The sequence below is a fragment of the Furipterus horrens genome, unplaced genomic scaffold (genome assembly GCF_987537825.1).
Source record: "Furipterus horrens unplaced genomic scaffold, mFurHor1.1.pri manual_scaffold_10, whole genome shotgun sequence".
NCBI lineage: Eukaryota > Metazoa > Chordata > Mammalia > Chiroptera > Furipteridae > Furipterus > Furipterus horrens.
The window spans coordinates 5,945,812-5,971,021 of NW_028327180.1; the positions used below are offsets into that span (position 1 = coordinate 5,945,812).

A 25,210-nucleotide genomic window follows, 5' to 3' on the forward strand; every position below is an offset into this window, starting at 1 on the left:
ACATTTGGAAGGCAACGTCCAGCTGTGTGATACTGCCTAACAGAAAGGTGTTGTCATTTTATAAATAATCACTGTCTTCGAATGAATTAATGCTCATTTGCAGTTATCGGTTTGATACTGATTTAGGTAAAGATGTGTTCCCGCTCCAAGATTGGATTCTCCATTTTTAACATGTTCTTCTAATTCGCAGCTCCCTAAACCTGCTACTACAGAAGAGCTATTTATTTTGACATTCAGGCTAAAAATAAATCCTTTCACCCAAAGTATACGCCCTAATAGCCACGCTTTTATTTACACAATTTTAAACTAATTTGAAAGCATCCATGTTTGGGGGCAGTGACGTCAGACAAGAGTTGGAACTGGGACAGTGCGCAGGGGATAACGTAAAAGCCCACCGCCCCGCCAGGAGACACCTCAGACTGGAGGCTCTCAGGGGAGATGAAGGAAGAGATTCTCAAAGACGTGCACGGCCCACCCCCGCGCACGCAGGCCGAGCTGGCCCCGGCGAGGGCCGCGAAGAGTTAACGAGGGACGGAGCCCCCCGCGCCGTGGGCTCCCGGCGCGATCCCTCCGCCCTCCTGTCCCCACCCTCTCGTTTTGGCAAGGGATTAAAGTGCTCCCCCCTGTGGCAGCAGTGACCCAGAAATGAGTTTGATTCACACAGTCCTTCCTCCATAACAAGCCAAACGCCCGTCCGAGAGTGCCTCCCTGCGCGAGTGCCGGGTGTGTGCGCGCCGGCGGACGCAGGGGCCCGCCCGGCTCCCGGCCTGCCCGCCAGCCGCGGCCCGGACTCATGCGGCGCGGAGCCCAGCGCCTCGGCCGAACCCCTCCGCAGCAGGTACGCGCGGGCCGCGGGGGGGCGGGGGGCGCGCCGTGCGTGTGTCCGCGCGTGTCCGCGCGTGGGTCAGTGTGCGCGTCCCGATCCCGCGGCGGCGGCGGTGGCGGCGGCGGCTGCAGGACGAGCCGAGAGGCTCAGCCATATTTGATGGTTTTGTTGCTTTGCTCGGGAGTTCTCGGGAGTAATTTAATGCCGAAGGTCGCTGCCTAGTGGAAATAATATAGTACGTCATTAATATGGCGCCAAAAGATTGGGTTCTCGATATGTAGCGAGGAGGGAGGGCCGGCAGCCGCCGAGCGCAGCCTTACTATCCCACCAGTAACTTGGGCATTGCCGGGGCGGGGGCCCGAGGAGGAGGAGGTGGAGAGGATGATTTTTGGAGCCTGAGAATTGATTTATGTTGGATCAGTAAGTTTTATTATGATTATTTTTCAATTTTGGGGGGCCGAAGACTTAGAGCTTTCTCTTCGTTAGGATTTGCTAAAAAAACATGCGGTTTTCAGGTGAAGCATCAATTAAACGCGTTCAGGAGCGGAAGCCGAGTTTCGGCGGCCCGAAGTGCATTAGGCTGCATGCAAGTGGAGAGCATAGTAGCAACTTGGTAGACAGATGGCAATGGCAGAACACAGGTTCGCATACATATATGGATCCCGAGTGTGTGTGACCGTAGAGGGAGGGGGACGACTCTATTTGTCTAAATATAGGTGTGTGTGTGTGTGTATAGGTAACATTGTGTAGGGCGGCCGCAGCCCCGGCTCTTGTCACCGCGTCACCACCCGTCCAAAATATTCATTGCATCAATTCAAGGGCAGTGTGAGCAGGGGTTGGAGGGACATCTTGGCAATTAGATTCTCCCAAATTGGGTCTCCAGCGACCAGACCTCTTACTGACAGCGAGACCGCCAGTAGAGTGTAAAAACCTCCGTCGGTGAAATGAGGCAGGAGTTGCATTGGTAGAGCAAAGTACGGATTAACCATGAACTTAAAACGGACTGCAAATTGCAACCTTTGGCACCATCTGCAAATTGTGGGGGTGGGGTCGCTCGCTCTTCGCAGCCTTAAATGAACGTGCAGTGTGTACCCCGGGACTGCAAGTTGCACAGCCCTTCAGTGCACGTGTCCGGTGCCAGGGAGTGTGTGTGCGAGTTGGGGGCTGTTGTTCCGCAGCCAGCAGGCTTTCCGGGTTGTTGGCGCTGGCTTGCAAATGCGGGAGAGATGGAATGTGGAATGTTGACCGGGGAACCGAATCCTGTCGGAACGGTCCCATTTGCTGGAGAAATTCGATCCCTTCCACCTCCTCCCCGCTCCCCCCGCCCGCCTGCGGGCAGGAGGCGGGGCCGGGGACGCGGCTGCTGCTCAAAGTGGCGGAGCGCGGCGGCGGGAGGCAGGTGCACGGCACCCGCCAGAGGGGGTGCCTCAACTTCCGCGGGCGTTTAAATAGCAGTCTCTCCCCTCCCACCGGTAATAGGTGACCTGGCGGCCGCGGGCGGCGGGGGGAAGGGCACGGGGGAGACCCGGGAGAGAGCCTTCACGGCACGTGGGCAGGTGCTGGGTGGCCCTGGGGCCAACTTTTGGAGCCCGCCTCCGGCGTTGGAGGAGAGGCGGTTCCGCGTGGAAATGGGGGCGGGCGGCGGCCGAGGCGCCGCTTTCTCGGCCGCGGTCGGAGCCTCATCTAACGGTCCCGGCAGCCCTGTGGGGACCGGGCTGAGGGGCTCCAGGGGCGGGCACGCCCGGCACAAAGCCCGCGCCGCGGGGGCGACCGCCGCGCCCCCGCCCAGGGAACGGCCCGAAGCCTGTGGCTGTCCCCGCGCCGATTCCGGCGGGCGGCCGCAGGCGTTTGTTTGTTGGTTCCGCGCCGCCTTCCCCGCCGGATGGCTTCCTGTGACAGAGGTGATCCACAGTTTCCAGAACTGTCTGGGGGCGGGAGCCGAGCCCGCGCGGGGCCGCTCGCCGCCGCTCCCACCTCGCAGGCATTCTCGGCGAGCGCCCGCCCCAGCCCGGAGGTGCTGCCGGGGAGGAGCCCGGCGGGGGGGTGGGGGCCGGCGCGGCCGTTTCCAGCGGCGCAAGTGGCTTCTGGACGCGAGGGAGCGTTTGATTTGCCACTGGGGCCGAGCGGATTGGTGCAGCTGGCGGCGGCGGGGCGGGCGCGGCGGCGGTGGCAAGGTGGGGGGGCGGGCGCTTTCGGATGGGGGGGCGGTGGCACGGACGCCGCTGCGGAGCGAGCGGCGCTCGGTTGCGCCACGAGAAGGTGTCATCACAGCGCCCGGGCTGATTCCGGCGAAGGTGCCGGGAGTTACTTTCCCTCCTCCCGCGCTGTTGTTTCTGTTGCCTCGGGAGGGGGACGGCGAGGGCGGGCGGGAGGAGGGGCGCCGCGGCCCTGCGCGCACCCTGGCGGGCGGGCGGGCGCAGCACGGTGAGCTCCGCGTGCAGGGCGCGGCCGCACTGCCGCCCCGCGTCGCCCCCAGCCGTCCCCGCCGGTCCCCCCTCCCGCCCCGGCTCCCACCCGCACCCCAGGGCCCTCCGCCCAGCTCTCTTCTCCCAGTTTCCCTCCCGGGCGCGCGGGGGCGGCCGCAGTCCCGGGGCCCCGGGAAGGCGGCGAGCGAACAAAAAAGCGGGCGATTTAAACGTGCGTTCGAAACCCGTTAGGAATGCGCCGTCGCCCGGAGACCGTTTAAAAGCCGCCGTGGCTTTCTAGTCCCGGGGAGGCCTGCGCAGACCCGCGCCTCGGCGGGGAGGGGGTCTGCCGCCCTCCGTCTGCCCGGCCGAGAGGGAATGGAGAATTTCTTTTTGTAAAGTGATGCCTGCAGTTGAATGGCTTGAGACAGCTATGTTTTCAGGGAAGTGGCAGAGAACCCGAGGTTTCCATTAATGGGGATGCTTGGGGGCTTCTTTCCCAAAGGTTTTTATGAGATGATCTATTTTTCCTTTTTAGAAAACGCGCTGTGAAAGGGTAGCTCTCTAGTTACTTGTAGCTCAAGGCTAATATCTTTCAAAGTTAATGAACTAGTTTTAAGATTCAGAGACAATGACTTCCCTGAAAGCTGATTTAGGTGGTGGTCCACCAATGGTCAGAGATTACGATAGTAAGTTGCATTTTGATCAAATCACAGCTAATCTGTAGTTGACCACTTTTGGTGAAGAAAGGAAGCTTTCGGTGTGACCATATTTAACATTTTGGGTGCCATAGTTTGTCGCTGCAGAGTGGGCAGCCCGTGTTGGAGACATGTGGAATATTCTTGTGGGAAACTCTTTCTATGCAGTAACTGCAGCCCAGAGTTGTTCTTGCCCTTGTACCCCAAATATTGCAGTCTCAAGTCAGGTCGCCTTCAAATCAGACAGCTTTCTGATTTGTTTTCTTACTTAAATTTTTAATAATGTGTGTGTTATATGTCATTTTCAGCTCCACGTCGAGGACAAATACAGTGTTCAGCTATGTTAGATTCGCCCGTAACTCCGTCTTTATACTAGCCAGAGATAAAGGGTGTTGCCTGACATGGAAGTAGAACTTGACCTTGATTCCGTCTCAAGATCATCATACACTGCTTTCTAGTAAGAAAAATTGGGTGCGTTGCCACAGAGATTTTAACTTTGTAAAAGCTGGCTAGATGTTCATTTAAAAGGATCCCCTTCCCGCCACCATATTAGTTCTTCTTCTGCACAGGTTTTGAGCCTACAAAGGAGTGTTTTAGTTTTATATTAGTTATCAAAGCTGAAAGAGAAGCTGTAAAGGGAAAACAGTGCAAAATTATTGGTGTGCCTGACAGAACAGAGAGAAAAACTCTTTGACATTTAAGGAAATGTTATATTTAAAAACGACGGTTGCTTAACCCAGGGGCTTCAGGAGGATTAACTAAAAAAACTTGGCGGACTTGGTGAGAATAAAAGCAGATTTCTGTGTGTCTCACCTCTAGTAGGCACTTCATAAATACTGACTTTTGACTTTAAGGAGCCCTTGGTGGCCTAAAGTATTATTGCAGAAGTGGTGTGATGTGTACATTGTTGAAACTGAGAAAATATAGAGAAGCAAATCTAATAATTCCTACCACCCAGAGATCATCATGTGTCACTTTCCAGATAATTATCTATGCATATGTGTACGTGTTTTAATCGAAATGAAATAATACTGTATATACAGTTTTGTACGGAGTTTTTTATTTTATTTTTTTCCCCTCCCTGTCAGCTAGCTTTGTAAGTTTTCCTCATCTGTCACTGGGACCTAGATTTTCTTGGTTGGCCCCCAAATATAACAGCACCTTTGTCTATAACATGGTCTAGCTGAGGGTCCTGTATTGCATCTGGTTATTTAATAAGTAGATTTTAATCTGTAGTAACTCTTTGACAGAACCTCTACCGCAGAGAACGCAAGTCTTTGAAGCATTGATCATGATAGGATTTTTTAATTTAAGTTGGAAAACAAGTTGTAATTTGGAAGTCTTAAGATTTGGAGATTCTGTTTGAAAAGGACTGCTCTAAAGAAATTTGCCAGATGCATTGATCCACAGGCTTGTTGGAAAAAGAGTTTCACTACTGAGGTGGTTGGAACAGCAACATCAAGTTATCAAACACTGATTGTGCCCCGTGCTTCTAGGCTTTGCCCTGCCTGAGCTGAGGAGGAGGTGATGGAGGGACAGTTCTGTTCCTTCCTCCCTGTTGGTGCCGCTCTTCCCTCCTTCAGTATCACGGGCACCTGTCACGCTGGCACGGTCAGTGGTCTGTCGGAATTGGCATCACAGACTCGGCTTTCCCGCAAGATTAATAACATAGATGTCCGCTGGAGGAAGCTGTGGCATCTCAGCCAACACACCTTGCTTTTTATTTGGATCCGCACTATTAAAAAGTTTGGCCTGATTGTTCAAACACTGAGTTATATCAGTGTTAAGCTTTTTTCCTCCACTCCCTGTCCGAGCCTGTAAGTTGGAACATTGGTACCATATTCAACAATACCTTAACATTTTTAAAAATAAAGGGTGGTTTTGCTTGGGGTTGTTTGTTTCTTACATTGTATCAGAAACTTTCGTTGGGAAAGTTATTTTCAATTCAAGCAAGTTTTTTTTTTTTTGCTTGTTTGAAAGTTTTAGTGTTCAGACTATTTTCTCTCTTTTCAAGATTTGCTGCAATTTATGTGGTCATCGTGTATTTAAAATTTGAACAACTAATATGTTTATTGTTTTAGTATGTGATAGCTGAGACTTAATGGAAAGTCTGTTGTCATTTATGTGGTGTATTTAATACAAACTGTTGGTCTGTGATTGGGAAGGTGTAGATTTGGTTGTTTTCCTTATTGGGCTCTGATGGCAGATGCTTCTCTGCATTTCTACTAAATTGAAGAGTGGCCCCGGAGGGCCTTCTCCCAGTGAAGGGGGGGCATCGTGTTCGTATGTTTAGCTGGAGTCTCATAACTTGGAGCTGAGAGAAAATCTCACCCAAGAGGTCACTGATCCTGACTCTGGCCATGTTGCTGTGGCCTTGTCTAGATCTTGAATGATGACTAAGGATGTCTTTCCTCACTTGAAAGCAGCAGAAAATAAGGTTGCCAAACTTGGACTGGAAAGCTAGGCCGCAGGCTCAGGGACCGACTGTTTCCATTTTGCGTCCTCTGTCAACTGACCTTGGACCAACGGTACATGATGTGCACTTAATAGACGTTCAAGGACCACACTTCGGGCTACACTACAGCCGGGCCAGCATTTACTGTTTGGTTTTGGATCTGCAGGTGGAGTCAAGACAGAATAGGGAGATTGAGGACAGTTGGAATAAGTTTGTTTTTAGCACCCGAGGTTCTGTGGGGCTTACTTGTTGAAGGAATTAAAGCCCAGTGTTCTCTTGTTTTGAAAGCACTCCCTATTTGGCAACAATATATTGATATTGATCATTTAATATCTGCACAGGAGAGCCTATTAACTTGAAACTTCAACAGCTTCTAAGAAACTTCTTAAATGCTTATTATAAGTGAAGATTTCAGCGGTGAGGGTCCAAACGGAAGAATAATTTTGTTATCTTGACTCCTGACTCCTCCAGGGCAGGGAGCAGGAATCGGGAGGTTAACAAGTGGCTGGAGTTGGAGCTGCATGGTTTGCTTTTGTTCAGCGCAAAGTGCACTAAACGTGATCTAAAATTTTTCTTGCTTGCTCGTGGTCATTTTCACGAACATCAGCTATTTCAGTGTTGAAATACAATGACGCACTTACGAAGTGTGGGCTGAGGACTGGTGGCCTGTAACTTTTTAACAGTCAGATTAAAACCTGTGGACTCTCCCCCTGTCAAAGCGAGTGGCACTGAAATCTACTTGTCATTTCAGTGACTCACTTGATTCTTTTAAGTGCCTCTTTGGATTCCAGCTTAGTGTTGTTTAAATTTTGGTGACTTTCTTTTTTTTTTTTTTAATGATTTCTGTGTGATCCTTTTAGATCACCATTAACCATGAATTATATTTAAAATGCCTGTCTAGAACACTCATTTTTCTGCCTATTGGTTATTGGCTTGAAAATCAGATAAGAGGCTTGTTAGAAGGTTTTTTATAACTTAGTGTACACTGGCCAAAGGTTGGAGCCTCAGAGGTTTTCTCTGAGAAAAACTCCAGGTTTCCTAGGCATGGCCTTTCCCCCGGCCCCTCACTGCCCCTTGTAATTTCTGCCTGTTCCAGTTAAGGACTTCCTAAGGGCAAGGTATGTCCCATTCTTAATAAGCACTAAGGTTTGCGTCGGTGGCCCGGGACCTGGCCACTGCGTCCCGTTTCCCGTGCAGTGCCGGTTGGTAAACATCATACTGCCAGCCTGCCAATTTTAGAACAGGAATCAGTACACTCCGTGTAAAGGGCCAGCGAGTATATGTCAGTCTTTGGGACTTTGTGGGCCTAATGGTCTCTGTTGCCATGGTAAGTACAGAGGCCCTCAGGGGCCAGAGGTGAAGGGATGAACATGGATCTGTTCCAATAAAACTTTATTTGTACATTGAGACTGGAGTTCTGTGTCATGAAACGGACTTCGGCCCCTCTGCCCCCACCCCAAACGTCTCAGTACGTGGAAGCCGTTCTGAGCTCAGGGGCAGGGCCTCTGCTTTACAGTGGCGCCCGGGCTGGTTTCTGCTGGGGCTCGTCTCCCTTCCGGCCTCCCTTCCGGCAGGAACCAGAAATACGTTGACATCAGACGTTCGTTTGCTACGGAGCGAGGGAGTTGGCGAGTCGGCCTGCGGACTGGCCCCCCACGCTGTGGCCCCAGGACCCCCTTTGCGGAGAAGGGTGTGTAACGCGAGGAAGGCGGCACACCCGCGTGGTGGCGCCTCTCGGGGGGCCGGGCCGAGAAGCCCTGGGTGCGGGGCTGTGCGTGATACACAGGTTCCCTCCACGCGGAGGCCGCCCTCCCGCAGCGGGGCGTGTGCGCCACGGGGACCAGCCCTGGCCGTGTTCAGGGACGCGCGGCGCACGCTCCTCCGGCCGCACCTTCCGTGGGCTCCGCGGGCAGCAGGGCCTTGGCAACCGTCTTACGTCCGCTTGCCGGTTCCCGTTTCCCTTCCCGGGTTAACAGACTGTTGTTCACCGATTACATTAGTTATCAGGGCATGGCCTTGATCTTCTAGGTTAACTTCTTTCTAAATCCTAGTAGGCTTCCTGGAGGGGGAAGCCCACCCACCTTGGGAAAACTGGTCTTTGGTTCCGGGACTGGCTTTACCAGGCCCTACCTGTGCGTCTTCACTGCTGCTTCACCTCTCCAGAGTTCAGCACACTGGACTTTAAAATTCGGAAACTTATCTCTGAAATGATCTTCAGTGCCGCGATTAGGACTTTGTGGGCTTCTTCGGGGAGGGTTTCCTATAGATACAGTCCGTGGGGGGGGGGGGGGGTGAGACTCTTCAGCTTTAAACCCAGAGACTGTTTCCCAGACCTTGCTGCTGGGGTTGAGACCATCTTGTGGCCATAACAGCAAGACTTGCGCTCGGTGATGAAGTGTTTCTTTGCCCACGGCACTCAGGTGGTGTGTGAGTGCAGTTTTTGTACAGTGCGCCATCCAGGTCTTCCAGTACATACGTCGGAAGCCTCAATTTTTTTTTTTTTTAAAGTACTTAAAGTTTTTTGGTTACTTAACATGGTTAGTGGTAACTGATAGTTTCTGACAACCAGCTATAATCAAGGAACAGAGTTCCTCAAAACAGCTGCATTTCAGTCTGTGCGCAGTGCAATTGTCATTAGCTGGTTGCGTCTGGTTTCTGCAGAAGCGGCTTTGTGTATCCTGTATGGAAACATCTGGTTTGCGCATTTTAAAATCTTTTAAAATTCCCCTGTAGACACTTTGCATTTATTTATTGTCTTACGCTTCCAGGGTGGAATAGGGTTGGAGACGCCTTTCCCATCCTTGCCCTTAACTTGGTTCATTCAGAAACCATCTCCCTTTCACACTTGGTTTTTTAAGTGCTATTTTTCAGTGAACTTTTTGCTGCATGTGCATGTAATGTAAATTAGAACTTGATTCAGAGATTCCCCCAACGCAGCACGGCACACAGACTTCTGATTTCAGGGAAAAGACTTTTATTTTCATATATTCTGAAGAGATGGGTCTTACCTTTTTCCTGGTAAGTGGTCCAAAAAGTGTGCAAAGAAGCATAGGACTTCTGTTTTCCATGAATGCTGACCGAGGGGAAGTGTACTGTGTGTGTTAAGGAGGATTCCGAAGTCAGGTCTGTGATCGTGGAAAAGCGTGACTTCACATGGGTGGAGGAAATAGCATGTTTGGTAGCCGTTTCTGGAACATAACTTTTTTATTATTTTTCCCTGACATAGTACTACTATTTTTTAAATTGGATTTATTGTGGTGTTATTGGTTAATAAAATTATAGGTTTTAGGTGTACAGTTTTATGATACATCTTCTGCATATTGTGTCGTGCGCTCACCGCCCCAAGTCAACTCTCCTTCCGTCACCACCAAACAGTACCTCTCTAAATGGGTAAGAAATTCACGGTTTATTCTTTAAAGATAGTTTATACCCTAGATTTCCTGTCTGGGTTCGTTTTTCTGTTTGTATTGCATGCATTTTTAGTGACTTCCTACTAGCTATTCTTCTGTTTTGAACAGTTTTGCTTTTGAACTAATAATGCATGGGAGAGAATAGCATTTGACAGCATTACCCTATTACCTTTTCAGTTTTTTCCTTCTGCACTGTTCCATCAGGCATTCTTTTGAAGCAAGAGAAGCCTTTGATACCCATCTCAGGAAGGAGGCAGAATACCCCCCTTTATTGATGGCTGGTGCTTTGTGCCAGGCCAGAAGTTGTACCCCTAGGGTCCTCTATATGGTGAGGAGCAGGGGAAAAAGGTTTCGGATTTTAAATCTTGACTATTTATAAGTGTAGTCCAGGATCATGGCAAAAAATGAAAATTTTATGAAGGTCTTAAAGAGAAGTAGAAGTTCCCAACCCATTCTATCTGGAACGTTTTGGTCATATTGCTCGGAGATTAGGTGCTATTAGCCTTTACGATCTTCCAGTAATTTTTCATGATTATGCAAGCAATTGGTATCTGCATTCTCTTCCCTCCTCCTTTTATATGTTATATTTCAGGTTCCTTTCCCCTGCAGTTTGCCTGTGTTTTTTTCTTTATATGTCTTAGGAGTCTTTCTGTACCTGAGCGCATGAGTCCAGCGGAAAGGCATTCTGAGCAGATGAATTAGAGGCCATGGTGACTGCCTTTATTGTTTGGGTGTGAAGTCATGTACTTAACTTCCTCATGAAGGGAAGTGAAAAAAGTAACATTCCAAATACAAATGATCAGAATGTTGTGGCTGCTGGAGAGACCTGGGCCGTGTGTAAGGGATTGTTTTCAGGCCCATAAACAGGGATTGGATTATGTATAAATGGGCAATCCGTTGCCGCTTGTGATAAATTTAAAACCACTCAAATTTATAAATTACTTAAAATCTTGGAAAAGACTTTTATTGACTTTTAAAGTCTGAATTTAAAAATAATTTATAAAGAATTTACAGTGAGCCCTGGCTGGTGTGGCTCAGAGGATTGGGTGCTGGCCTGAGGACCAAAGAGTCGCCACCTTGATTCCCCGTCGGGGCACCTGCCTGGGTTGTGGGCAGGTCCCGGGGTGGGCACGTGTGAGAGGTGACCATGTTATCTCTCCCACATGATGTTTCTCTCCCTCTCTTCCTCACTCCCCTTCTCTCTAAAAATAAATATAATCTTAAAAAAAAAAAAAGAAAATGGTCTTGTTTAAAAAGAAAGAATTTACAATGGACTAGTATGTTATAACACTTAGACTTTGTTAGTAATGCTGATAAGAGTAAATATTGTAGTTATGATTTTCTGGTCATTTCTTATAATCTTTCTTTTTTCAAAGAGGTGGTTATTTATTGCTAGTATATAAACTTTTCAGCTGAATATTTTCAAGTGTGATACCTTTGCAAAGGGTTACAATATAGCTTGGGCAGCGTTTTCTTTAAAGAAATCTTGATGTATGACGACATAAAGGACATGTTTTTTTTTTTAGATTTTATTTATTTATTTTTAGAGAGAAGGGGAGGGAGGGAGAAGGAGAGGGAGAGAAACATCACTGTGTGGTTGCCTCTCACACGCCCCCAACTGGGGACCTGGCTCGTGACCCAGGCCTGCGCCCTGACTGGGAACTGAACTGGTGACCCTTGGGTTCGCAGACCAGCACTCAGTCCTCTGAGCCACACCAGCCAAGACCAAGGACATGATTTTTAAAATTCCTTTTTTTGGGGAGTGGGGGTTGAAATGTTTTAGACAAGGTTAAACCTTGAAATCTTATGATCTAAGCTGTTTGTCAGTTAAATCTATGACTCTGACCAGATATAACCCTTTGCTTGAAGTGAGAACTCTGGGTCTGAGTTGTAGTCATGTTAGTATTTTTAGACTCTCCAGGAGCATATGAATTAATGTTGCCCATGTGAAAACTTCCTATCTAGGCAATTAATGTTTGTTTTAAAAACTGAGGTAAGGTCCTGGCCAGGTAACTCAATTGGTGAGATCATCGACCAGGTACGTGAAGGTTGCTGGTTTGATCCCTGGTCAGGGAACATAAAGAACCAACCAACGAATGCACAGATAAGTGGAACAACAAATCCGTGTGTGTGTGTGTGTTTCTCTTTCTTCCTTCCTCACTCTAAAATTAAAAAAAATAATAAAATAAAAGGCCTGAGGTAAGAAACCAGCTGGATTTCCTTCACATTCACTGAGGGCCAGGAAATTACTGCTGTGAAGTGTAGGGGTCATCCTATTTGGGGACTTTGCAACATTGGGTACTTTATAAGCTGCAGGGGACAAGAAGGTGACTTTATTAAGAGAATGTAAATCTTTTCATTAGGGTGGGTAGTCTATGATCAATAACTTAGGAGTCAAATTACCATAGTGTTTAAAAATAATATTCAAATTGTGTGAATTTAGCAAACAGGAGTAGTTCATCCCAAAATATTTTTTATATAAGGGAAATCCCTCCATGCCCGAAAATACGTTCTTTAACATTTTTTAATAAACTATTGGGTTGGCCAAGAAGTTGGCTTTGTTTTTTCCATAGGATGGCTCTAGTAGTGCATAGTTATCTTTAACTTCATTCGAAACAATTTTGTTAGATTGTATTGTGACAGCTGTCATATCAGCGTGCATTTAAAAAAAGCTTATCAAAGTTGGTGAATTTTTGTGCAGTCATTTTAATATTGAAGATGGAAAAAGATACATAACATTTGTGGCGTATTGTGCTTTATTATTTCAAGAAAGGTAAAAATGCAGCTGAAACGCAAAAAAAGATTTATGTAGTATATGGAGAAGGTGCTGTGACTGAGGGAACATGGCAAGTGGTTTGCAAAGTTTCTGTACTATTGACATTTTGGCCAGATAATTCTTTGCTGTGGGGCTGTCTTATGCATTAGAAGATGTTTAGCAGCACCTCTGGCCTCTACCCACTAGAAGCCAATAGTGGGAGACAGTCAATATACTCAGGATATCCAGATCAATAAAGGTATTGGTGGAAATGAAAAAAATGTGTCTTTTATGGAAAAAACTAAACGGACTTTTTGGCCAACTCAATAAATTTAAGTATTAGATTAACTTTCACAAACAATGGAAGGACACCAATAAATTTAAAAACAATGTAATAGAAGTTACTCCAGTTAAAGGTCGATTAGATATTAAAGTGGAAACCTCACATTCTGTAAAGCCAGGTGGGCCCTGGACACAGTTCATGTGCAGGAATTCAGTCATCCGTCCCAAGGGTGTTTTAGCACATGGCGCTGCATTAGGAGAGGCGTAGAGGAGTATGTGGAGGTCTTTAATGGAGTACCTTCTTGGAAAATAAAAAAGAATGGAAACAGTGGATAAAATTGATATTTTGAGGAAGAAACCAGCCTTGCTGTGTATGAGCCATAAGATAATTAAAATCACTAGGGTATAACTCTTATTACAGCTGCAGATTCTGTGGCCTGATAAATGGTCCCCGTTCCACCGCAGAGAGTCATTTTCATAACTGGACAGTTTGCTTTCCTCAAATGGGTCCCTCTTTCCCAGGAATAGCATTGGATAAACATCCTCAAATTCTTAATCATCTTACTCTTTTGTGAAAGCCCGGGGCTCCTGGTCCCTGCGGTCATTTCTCATTCTTTTCTGAGTTAGAATCACATACCGTTCATGCCTCTGTGGGACCACACCCGGTCACTGACCTTGCTCGCTTCCAGATTCCTGAACCACCTTGGGGATGGGTTCCTTCAGCTAACGGCTGCGCCTAACTGAGTGAATGCCGGGTTTCCCCCCAATTGCAGGCCAAGGAAATTTAAATCTCTAGGTTTTCAGGTACCTCGCTGTCTCAGGTACACATCCCGTGCCCCACCGTAACCCGTGAACTGTAATCCTGTGGCCTTGATAGTGGTGGCCACAGGGAAGTTCCTGGCCTAGGGATGTGCCGGCTGTTCTCCCTGTGGACCATCAGGTCTGTTCCCTGCATCTCTGGCATCCGCCTCCGTACAAGTTTAACTGGATCGATGCACCAGCTGACCCACTAGACTTGAGCTGTGCTGCAGAGGAGAAGGAAGCGACGTGATGGGCAGACTACAGAAACGCGGACTTGTGGGGACAAGCCTGCTTCCTGAGGCGGTGGTGCCACACCTGCCCGCGGCCCCTGCCCGCTGTCTGGGCGCCTCCCTGCCTAACCCGGGCAGGTGAGAGGAGAGGGCAGAGGCCTGACCCAGCCCAGGTAGGCGGGCCTGCTTGGGAGAGGTGCTTGGGCAGAGCTGAAGGGCCGGGTGTCCTGGCTGCACCCGTGTGCATTGTGTGACACAGAGAGAGACTGGCTTAGGGAACAGCTCCATGAAGTCGCCTCCACGTTGGAGTGATCGGAAAGGGTAAGAAATTGTAGACGCGGGGAAGGGAAGTCAGTGCTTTAAGCAGCGTAGGTGCGGGTGGTGGGTGATAAGCCTTTGGGGCAGGAGGGACTCAAGGGGTCACGTGAACAGACAGCCTTGACAGTTGTGCCTTGGTGAAGAAAGGAGCAGACGGTGGGGCTCTGTGTGCAGAGGCTGCTCAGAGTGACAAGCTAGGCGGTTAAGTATCATAGCGCTTTGCCCGAAGTGGTGTGCTTCCTCTTCTGGCGACCTTGCCTCTGCGCTTCCGGGCTCTGCTCGGCATCCTTCCCGCAGAGCCTGGGCGGACCGCTGTCCGGCGCTGACCACGCCGAGTTCCTGTGGACGTGCCTGCAGCCCTGACCAGACCAGAAGCCCCACAAGGCCAGGGAGGGTCACGTCCCTCCAGCACCTCCTCGTGGGTTAAGTGCCCACGTGTTTGCGGGACCAGTCTTCTTGCTGCGACCTCTGGGGTGGGTAGAGGAGCCCTTTTAGTTGCTGATCACGCTTGCGCGAGAGCCAGCCAGAGGGTGCGGAGGGCCCTCTGCTTTCTCGCTCGGCTGTTTGCTGCACAGGTGTTCGCAGCAGCCACCCTCCGTGTTGTGCTGCCTAAAGGCGGTAACGTGCACTTTGATTTCCTGATAAGTAGTAGCCCCAGGTGAGATACAGCAGCCTGGTGCCAGGTCCATTAGAGCCACAGAGGGGCGACCTGGCCGAGCGCACAGCTGTGCTGGCTCCCCCGGAGACGCGCTGTACCGTGTCCTCGACGCCGTCCCTCGGATCATCCGGGGGGTTGCAGATGAAGTTCATCAGAAGGAAAACATGACTTCCGCTCCTTATCATCACTCCATGTTGGCCAGCGCTTGCGTGTCTTAGTGAGTGAGAGCTAAGTAAACGTTTCTCCGGGATTGGGTTGGAGAGCCAAGAGGAGGGCAGCTTGAGGCAGAAGGACTCCCCATTTCCCGGGCTCTTCCCTGAAGGTAAACGTAAGTTGTGCGAATCCACGAGGACGAGTCACGCGTTTGTTTTCCTGTTTGGAGGTGGGAGCGTGGGAGGGACTTGCTCAGCCTCTCGCCCTCCCCGCACGGCTCCCGTGGCGCAGGGGGTGGGAACCGCTGGCTCCTGTGCTGTTTCACAGGAACTCCTCTTCGGGTAGCACTTTGTGGTGGTTTCTGTAACTCGCTGTAGCCTAGGCTCTGGGGGCTGCAGCCCTGGACTGAGGAACGAGGGCTCCTCTTGCTCCCGTGTGCCCTTGCACCTGCTCCTGTTGGGTCCACACGGGAGCAGGGTCACCCCCTCTGGAAGGCCGGAGGGGAGTTGCTGTGCGCGGTGGGTGTGCGCAGCGGCGGGGGGTGCGGTGGGCCCCGGGCCGTGGGGGCCGTGGCTGTTCTCACTGCGGTTGTAGGAAGCTGGGTGCTAGTTATGGGTGAGTGGGGCTCTGCAGGGTGGGGCATTAGGCTGCGACCCTGCCCTGCAGGTGGAATGCTAGGCCTTATGTAGCTCATACCCCAGATTAGGACTCATGTTCTGACTCTGTGAATTCTGTTAATGTTTGTTGTTTTTTTTTTTAAAGAATCGATTGGCAAACAAATAGTCACACACCTTAACTGGGTGAGTGTCTCAGGAAGAAAATATAAAATATTGGAATGAGAGATTAGGAGCCTGGATAATCCAGTGAACCACATAGGTCTGTTTTGTAGGTGGGAACAGATTGTGTTGTATGATGTGTTTTCGGCTTGTTTTACTGGTCCATTGATCTAAATTTTATTTTTGTTTTCAATTTTAGAGAGAGGGGAAAGGCGGGAGAAAGGGAGAGAAACATGAATGGGGGAGAGAAACATCTATTGGTTGCCTCTCATATGAACCCCAACCAGGGACCGAACCTGCAACCCAGGCCTGTGCCCTGACCGGGAATTGAACCGGTGACCTTCCCATTTGTGGAATGACACCCGACCCACTGAGACACGCCGGCGGGGGCTTTACCAAGGCCATTTAGAGTGGAGCGTTGCGTGTGTAGCTGTGTCTTGTTCCAGCGCCTGGCTCTCCACACTGCCCCCTGCCCACGCTCGGGCACAGGAGACTGATGCTGGGGTTCCCGGTGGTGGGGTTGGGGTCCCCCCTCCGAGGCACTGGGTGCGTACTTCTGACTAGAAAAAGCCCTCCTCGCTCCCTTCTAATCGTTGGTCCGCAGTAAGATCGGGGCCCTGAGGCTACGTCCCGGAGATCAGGGCCTGAGGTTCGGGAAGGCTGTCTTGGGTTGGTTTGGCCAGCTGCCCTGTGCGAAGACGCCTGCGAGTCCACCTGTCTGAGTGCCCTGGCTGGCCGTTCAGTCTCCATCCACTGCCCTCTTCCTCAGCGCGGCCCCCCTCTTCCTGGGTGGGCGCCCGCGGCCACCAGCTGCCTCGCAGGAGCCGGCAGGGTGACCGGGGTCTGCACAACGGAATTCTTAGCTTGTCGTTCGGTTGGACTCGTGGCGTCCTGGGAGGAGCTGGGCTGAAGTGGAGGGAACTCGGGTGAGAACTGGGACGTGTGAAGGGGAGCGTGTGCGTCAGAATCCTGTGCTGTCGGGTCCCCTCCAGCCCAGCCGTGAACTGCTGGGGCTTGGAGGTGGCTGCGGAGGCCTTTGCAGGGCCACCACCCATGGGCCTTGTTCCTAGAATCCAGGTTACTTGGCATTTAGGACCGTTGCGGTGACATTTGCCCAAGAAGCGTAATCACACGCAGTGCAGTGTGAATATTCCCACATCCAGCCGCTCGCCCCCTTCATAGAATAGGAACCTGTCTGGAGAGGGTGCTCCGGTCCTTCCTCGCATGGTTTGTCCTGCTGATGGTACAGGGATGGGAGAGGCACCTGGCACCTCCGGGAGACCTCCGGATACGGGGACTCCTGCCCCTCCCCCTCGTGCCTGAACCTGTTCTGGTAATGACTGCACCTCATTGTGTGTCTCGGGGCTTCTCACCGTGTACCACCCGGAGCTCCTCGAGGCCGATTTTTTGCTTTTGTCTGCTGTAAATCCCGGCTGCCATCGGAAGCCCCGCTGGATGGCTGTGTGTTATCACCGAGGGTTAAGCGCTGTCTCCTTGCCTTGCAGGCTGCCGGCTGTTTCCCGGGGAGATCATGAAACGAGGTCGCCTTCCCAGCAGCAGCGAGGATTCTGATGACAATGGCAGTAAGTCCCGCTTTGTTGTTCTTGGAACCTGCCAGGGTCTGGGTCAGGCAGAAACGTGACTTTCCAATGCAGCGCTGGAAGTGGCGGAGGCCCCCCGCCTACCAGGCAGGCCGCGGAACGCAGGGCCAGGAGGGACGCGTCTCCCTGAGTGTGGTCCTGCGGGCCGCCTCGGGCATCCTGGCTGTTCCCTGAGTCACAGCCGCTCTCAATGAGAAGGGAGCCTAATCGAAGCCAGTTAATTACTAACCAGTTCACCCCCGATGCGGACGGAGATCGGGGGCCGCCTGGTGTGAGGGGGATGCGGAGCCCGGGTCCCCTCGGCGCTCGTCACTGCGGCTCTCCCCGGCCGTGGTTGACACGGCTCTTGGCCCCCTCGTGCTGTCATGGGGCAGCTGAGAACCGGAAGTCTGTTGGCTTCCAGGCCATCAAAATACACGGCACACGGCGTCCGCATGCGAGGATCCAGCAGACTCCTCGGAGAGCCCCCTCAGATAACAGGGACGTTCTGTGCCCAGCAGTGCCTGAGCTGCGCCCCGTTAGCTGGCGCTTTACAGGACAGCGGAACTCGGGAGACCTAGAAAGGGCGTCTGCTGTTCTGTGGGCCGACAGAGGTATCGGGCCCGCTTTCCAGGGACTCCGTGTGAGATACAGATAAAAGCCCCACCGCGGCAGAGCGTCTCGGGGCAGCGAGGGGGCCGTGCTTGCGGCCCGTGCCCACGGGTGGGTGCAGGCGCGGACGCGCAGGAGCAGAGGCCGGGAGCCTTGGGCGGAGAGGGACGCTGGGCAGGCCCTTCCTGAAGGGCGGACTAGCTTTTAGGCAGACCGGGCTGGTGTACTTTTCTCGTCTCCAGGTTTTCAGCAAATTTGAAAGGCAGGTGTTGCTGCCACGGCTGGCCATGCAGACAGCCACAGGGAACACGGGAGGGAGGGGCCCGACGCCTGAAAACGGAACTCGGACACAGGGTCTTGGTCGGAGGCTTGGTCCAGGCACGGAGCAGTGGGAAGTAGAAGTGGGGGCGTGTGTGAGGGCATGGGTCAGGGAAGCAGCCGAGGGGTGGGCACCTCTGGGGCAGACAGTGGGGTGTGGGGCTGCTTGGCACAGGCAGGAGCCGGTGGGGGAGGGCGGGAAAGAGAGACGCAGGAGAGGGGGTTCCCTTAATTTCAGGGAGAGCTGTGGAGCGTCTGCGCCTTCACCGCGGCTGCTGAGCTCCTTAGCGCTTGTCGCCTCTCTGCCCCCGTGACCTGTTCACTCTAGTGGTTGCTCAGGCATTTTACTCCTTGAGGCAAAACCATTTTTCCTGCCCCTCGCGGTGCCTCTCAGAGCGTCCTGAGGACCTACAAGTGCTCAGCAAGTGCCTGCTGCCTGAGTACACAGTCGCGTCCTAGAGCAATTAGGAGCGGCCTCGCGTGGGGTGCAGAGTCAGTCAGAGGAGTGACCCCCGCGTGCCGACAGGGCCCAGTGACAGGCCGGGAGCCCCTGGTGAGCGTCCCCGTGCGCCTGCTCGCTGCCCCCTCCTTCCTGGAGAGCCAGGCTGGCAGAGGTTCTCCTGGCCGCGGCCCCCCCGCTGGACTCCAGCTGCCCAGCAGGGCGGAAATGTTCTCATCGAGTGTAACCGGGGGATTGAATTTTTAAAGGTTATTTAATTTTAATTACTTAAAGTTTAAACTTAAAGCGCCGCATGGGGCGCGTGACTGCCACCTTGGACAGTGTGGTTTTGGCCCGGGGCCCCTTCCGGTCCTTCTTGTGGCCCCGAGGCCCCGTGCCAGTCAGCTCTGCTGTCATAACAGGTCCCACATGCTGGGGCTTAACCAGTGTACACTTGCAGTGTCGCAGTTCTGGAGGCTGGAAGTTCAAGGCCAAGGGGTGCATAGGTTTGCCCTCTGCTCAGGGCCGCTCCTCGGCTTGCTGACGGCTGCCTTCTTGCGGTGTCCTCGCCCAGCTTCCTGTGCCTGGGGGCCCCGCGTTCCCCTGAGGACACCAGTGACCTTGGGTCAGGGCCCCATGAGACCTCATTAAACTTAATCACCTTTTAAAGGCCCTGTCTCCAAATACGTCACATTATGAGGCACTGGGGGTCTGTGTGGCTTCAACATAGGAATTTGGGGGGACGCAATTCAGCCCGTAACAGCTGTTTGTAGACCAAATGCTTCATCTTAACCATCTCGCCCAAACTGGGTTAAAAACGAAGGAGGAAGAGAGCTCCCAAAGTCCCCACTAACAGTGTGTCCATCCTGAGTCACCTTTACGGTGATGGGCCATTGTCCTTCTCCCCCTAACACGCTCATGCCCATGGGGGGGGCGGGGAGGATGCTGGTCAGTGTTTATAGGGGCCTGGGGATTAACTACAGAGCTGGGTTCTCCCTGGGCCTGGCCTAGACTGGCCGGTGGCCACAGCAGATGGTGGGCAGGCCGCCCTTGGCCATGCCACTGGCTCAGTGTGAAGCCCAAGGAGACACTTCGTGGCCACGTTGTCAGTCCAGGCCTCATGTCATTGGGCCGGCACGCTGGACGGCGGCAGGGGTGGGAACCTCGCGGTGCCTGGCCTCGTAAACACGCCCCATCCTGCCGTGGAGCACGCCCCTCCCACCTTGTTGAGGTCAGTGCACTGCAGGCCTCTTCGGTGGTGGCCCCGTGGGGGTCTGCGTGGGGTGCCTTCTGCCCCTGCAGGCAGGTGCCCGGAACCGGGCCCGCCCTCCGCTGGTCTGGGCACCTGGAAAAGCCCCGCTGGCAAGAAGGGCTGGGTCTGCAGTGGCCGCTCCCCAGCCGCTCCAGCCTGCAGCCCTGATAGAATGTTGGCAGCCGCTCCCAGCCCAGTGCAGAGCCGTGTCCAAGGGGAGGAGGGAGCTGCAGGCGTCGTGGGGGGGCGCATCAGCAGCCCCAGCCCCAGCCCCAGCCCCGCCTGCCGGCTCTGGGGCTGGGGCCTTCTCTTCTGTCTTGTTTTCTGGCCGGGCCCGGCAACACCACTGTGGCATTTACCGTGGGGGACGGACGGGCACTTGGGTGCTCGTGCAGCCTCATCCGGCCGCAGCGGAGGTGCTGCAGCCATTCTCTGGGGCCCTGGGGGCCTGCCCTGCACCTGATGGAGCGATGCTGGGGTGTCTGGAGGCTGCAGCTCTAATTGCTGGGCTCCTGGGACGGGTGGCCCAGCCAGTCTCCCCAAGTTCCACATGGTGCCCCGATGTGGCCTGGGAAACGGGCCCCCATTTCCTGCTTCCCTCCCCAGGACCCTCCTCGATCCTTGGGGGTTTCTACAAATGTGCAAACGGGATCCACCAGCTATTTTCAGTATTTCCAAAACCTAAAGGAGATTTTATTTTATCGGTAATAAAGCTGCAGAGGCTAATTAAGACATCAAGTGTTCTTGCTTTTGGCAGGAATTACCGAGTATTCGTTAACTCAGGCCAATTAACAGCTCTGATCAGTATCCTTACGTTTTTTTCCCTATAAAAGTAAGACGAGAATTAAATAATAGTATGTAATGAACACTGTTCATTTGGCAAATTTTTTAAACATCGGGGGCTTCCGCCAGGAGAAGGGAGCCCAGTGTGAGTGGTGGGTTTGGTTTTCTGGTGGTTGTAAAAGGTGCCCACAAAAAGGGAAGTGTGCTGATACATGACCGCTCTTCCTAAAGCGGCGAGGCCAGGCTTCCTCTTCCTGCCAAGTGTCCTCTGCCTCAGGGCTGGGTCCGCCTCCCAGTGGCTGGGGGTCTGGATCCAGGCAGGGCCCCCTGGGGCTCCCATGTACACACTGGGGTCAGCGCTGGCCCATATCTGCAGCTGATCCGGCTCCACCTCCTGTTGTATGGAGCAGGCGGGAAAGAGGACTGAGTCCTGTTCTGACCTCCTGATTCTGGGCCCGGGAATGCAGGGCGGTGGCGGGCGAGCAGGAGGCTCTGTGGGGACTGCTCTCCTGGGCTCTCCGGCTCACAGACAGTGGTTGAAACATACTTTGCACTTCGGACCCCCTTTACGGATTGACGCCTGTCATGCTTTCCCTTGCGTCCTTTGATGACTTGTGTTGGTTTTCTTATGTTTGGCTGGCTGTGCTTGGGTGCCTCCATGCATGTTTGCTGGTTTCTCTTTTGCATAAAAGTTAACTCGGCCTCGGTTCTGTTTCCGTCTGACTGCCTTTAATTTGCTCCTTTTCCACGTGAGTTGCTTTTGGTGACCCACCCAGGGGTTGCATAGGAATTGTTGAAATGTGGGGATTTCGAGGCTCGAATACTGCAGAATGTATCCTGTACCATGTCTCCTCAAGGCCCAGCAGGTGGCTTTGCCCTTTTGCAAACCCAACTTGTGGCTTGACCTTGACATTGTTGGGCAGGGCATTTCCTGGGCTGAAGGAGCCACGGGCACAGAAGGATCTTGAGCACAGACTGACCTCTGTGGCCCTTGCACTGGGGCCCCAGGGGGAGTGTCGGGTGACTGAAGCGCGTGTTGGTGGGTGAGGACACTCCTGGGCCCGTTCTTTGAACGTATGTGTTACTGCTGCTGTCGTTTGGAAGCTGGAAGTGAGTTGGACCAGGGAGCTGAGCTGTGCTGGGATGGAAGAGCAGGGGGAACCGTAGGGCCTTCTCTCAGGCCCTTTAAAGCAAGGAGCCAGGAGCGACATTGATGCCGCTCACTTTCCAAGGGGAGTCTCCATGGCTCCGCGCTGCTGGCCAAGGGCTGGTCTTCCTCGAAGGGACGCGCCCACGTCTGCACTGTCAGGTGCCCGTGGGTCCTGAGCTCCTTCCTCTGTTTAAGCTGGGTCAGCACTGCTGGAGGCACCAGCACCCGGTGTTCAGTGCCAGAAGCAGGGTCCGAGACGCAGGAGCTGCGCCGCCCGGCCAGTGGCGAGGTTCTTTTCTCGGTCGCATTTGGTGGTGGAGGAACGCCCGGACCACCATTCATTCTGATTCCTGAACCTTTCACGCAACGCACAGCCTGCCTGGGAGGCTCAGCACGCACCAGCTACTACGTGTGGGAGGTGTGTGCAACTCGTATCAGGTCTGCTCTTGAGGTTTTCCATTATTTTAGATCTAGGGCAACACAGCACGGCTATTTTTAATATTTCAAAGGCGCGTGTTCAAGCTACCTGAAAGGCCCAGAGAGCCGGGTCTGGGAGGGCGCAGGCTCGCTCACCGTGCTGCCACCTCGGAGCCTTTGTGACTTTCCCGTGGGAGGCGGCGATATTGAAACAAAACAAGACACATTTTTATTCATTCTTTTCAGTATTTAATGTAGAATTGTTGTTACTCAAACAGCATAAGAATTTTTTCAAGTTGCTTAGATTTGTCACTAGAGCGGACTTAATGTTACATACTAATATCTTGTGGGCGATCAATAAAATAATTACAAACATCATTACAAAGGGAGAGTTCCCAGCTCCTCTCCAGGAAACAGAAAGACAATGAAGCAAAATTTTACTTGTTACATCTTAATTCAGTCTGTCATTTAAATGTCGGCGCTCCGAAAACAGAACCGCAACGCAGCCGCAGCCCAGCCCGACCTTAGCGCACGGCTTCTCGGAACTAGCAAGGGGCAGAGGGGCAGGTGTTTCTGTGCCCACATCTCTGTCTCCCAGTTCTTGTAGTGCGTAAAATACTCTCACTTCTGGTTTGATAAATTCTTCCCCTGCCCAGCGTAACAGCTTTTTTTCTGGTTAAAAAGGGTTGCGAATTATTTTTGCTTGGGTCCTGTTCTGGGAGCTTCTTGACCAGCTGAGACTCGTCCATCCGGGAGAGCGCGGCCACGGGATGAGGACGGAGCGGGAATGTCGGGCGCTTGTCCGCGCCTCTTGCTGTGCGCTTGGTGTGAACGTGTGGACGTAGGTGTGTCCTGATCAGGGAGCAGCGGCCCCCCTGTGTCATTGCTTCGTTTCCTGGAGCTCAAAATCCTACCTCCTAATAGGCAAACCAAGAAGATGCTGGTCACCTGCAGCCTTTAGTCCTGGAGTTCCAGGGATGCTTCTCGCTGAGCGCAACTGCCCTGAACAATGACACTCTGTTTTTGTCCCCTTTTAAAAAGTTCTACTGAGACTCTGCTGCATGCACAGCGCTGAGTTAGGTGTCCTGGATGTTGTCAGTCATCTGTGTCTTGTACTGACGGCGCTTGACGTGGATTTTTGATATTAGCAAGTAGCTGGCCCGCAACAGCTGCCTGCTGCTGGACAGGGAAGGGTCCGCGGTCCCGTCTGTCCCACGTTCTCACCTGGGTGGGCTGCAGAGGCCAGGCTTTATACACACCGCCCGTGGGAAGTAAAGCGGAGCGTTTTTTTCCTTCGTTGTTGGTGCGTGAGAGAAAATCATCACTTACCTTCTGCACACGTTGAAGGTGTATACTTTGCGTTGTTCTGACACGTTTACAGCCATACAATCATAAAACGCAAGGTAATTCTTTCCTCCCACCGTGCCCGTCAGCGGCGGGGCCACTTCCATGCTTTTCGGGGTCGTCCGTGAGTGAGTGGGCTAACGCGCTGCGTGCCGTCTGTCTGGCTCCCGTCGCTCACACCGTTGCTCCAGCCTGTCCACGGGGCCTGCGTCAGAGGCGTGTCTGCGGGCTGGTGTCCTGCTGCATGGATGGACCACGCCTGGTCCGTTCGGTCTGCTGGCGCCTGTTTGGGTAGTTTCCGGTCTTTGGCTTTTATCGTGAGGCTGAGACCATTTCTCCTGTCCGTGGTCATTCAGACTCGGCTTTCTCCCCAGCCTCCCTGTTCTCTGCAGAGTGGGTTTACTGGGATAACTTCTCCTTTTCTCCCTTCTTCTGCGTTACTGCCGTTAAAGGGGGCGGGGTGACTGTTTCTGGGTGGACCAGTGTTTCTCTCGGTGATAACACCCTCGGATACCAGAAGTGTAGCCTCTTTGGATGTCTGTTTTCAGAAGCAAATGTGGGGCAGACACATGCCCGTGCGATGACGGGCATGTCTTAGTGTCCCCACGGTCTCATGGGCGCTTTGATTCTGTGTCCCTTGTCTCTGGAATCTGCAGAGGTAAGAGCTGCCTGTTTGAGTGGCAGGTGCTTTAACTAGTGGAATGGCAGTTCCCTCAGGTTCTGGCTTTGGGGGCGGGGGGTGCGTGGTCAGGATGGGGCTGGGGTGCAGGTGGCTGTGGGGGCCATTTCAGATTTCTGACACTGCAAACAGGAGACCGCTGCCAGGGTCTGCACAGCATGCGACGGCAGCGGTGGCCGTGGGGACAGGCTAGGGGTCCACGTTGGTGGGCGTGGAACCCTAGGACTGGGCGTGTCCCGAGTGGGTGGAGTGCGGATGGCAGATTTCTGACTTCAGGGAGAAATGGTGATGGTATTGTTCACGTGGGAACAGAAGGGGAAGGACACACTTGGGGAAAATGTTGGGCCCCGTTTTGTAGCGCTGAGCTGACCGCGGTAGCAGTGGGCTGGCGTCTGATCCCGCTGTGCACGCGCACCTGGAGCGGGGGAGGGGTGAGGGTGGGCTTAGGTGGGGTGCAGTGGGGTGCAGGCCTGCTCGAGCTGGGCAGGCCCCGGGCATGGGTGCTCAGAAAACACCGGAGGTGTGGGGACACAGGGAAGAGAATCACCACGGAGGCCGTGGGACGGAGTCTGCTGCTGGGGGGGCGGGCTCTCCGGCGGCCGCACCCATCTCTGCTGCAGGGGCGAGCCCCCCTGCTCTAGGGGACTGTTCGTGCCTTGTGCAGGTCAAAACCTTGTTCTTTTAAAGTTTTGAGGTTGGCCTTAGGATTTAGCATAAAGACCTTAGCATTAAGAAAGTTTACCAAAAACTCAGTGGCATGGTTTTCAGTTTGTGTGGAGCCCTAGGAAACTGACCCTCTTGACTTCAGACGCGCAGGCCTGTGGCCGAGGGCCTCTGCCCTCCTGGGTGCTGTCCCGGGCGTGCAGGGC

General features: G+C 52.8%; 1 protein-coding gene across 5 annotated transcripts in view; it reads left to right on the plus strand.

The window, feature by feature from the left end:
- Positions 1 to 715: 715 nt before the first annotated feature.
- JADE1 (jade family PHD finger 1) overlaps positions 716 to 25,210 on the plus strand; it is a 51,101-nt gene continuing 26,606 nt past the window's right edge. Inside the window, exons 1-2 of one of the 5 annotated variants that reach the window (XM_090288262.1) lie at positions 716 to 838; positions 17,273 to 17,350. In XM_090288262.1, coding sequence (XP_090144388.1) covers positions 17,299 to 17,350 — 52 coding nt within the window. In that variant the 5' untranslated portion in view covers positions 716 to 838; positions 17,273 to 17,298. Of the gene's footprint in view, positions 839 to 1,124; positions 1,247 to 2,217; positions 2,299 to 3,064; positions 3,121 to 17,272; positions 17,351 to 25,210 lie in introns of those variants that run through there. The other 4 variants (XM_090288263.1, XM_090288264.1, XM_090288260.1 and 1 more) reach the window with 4 other exon arrangements.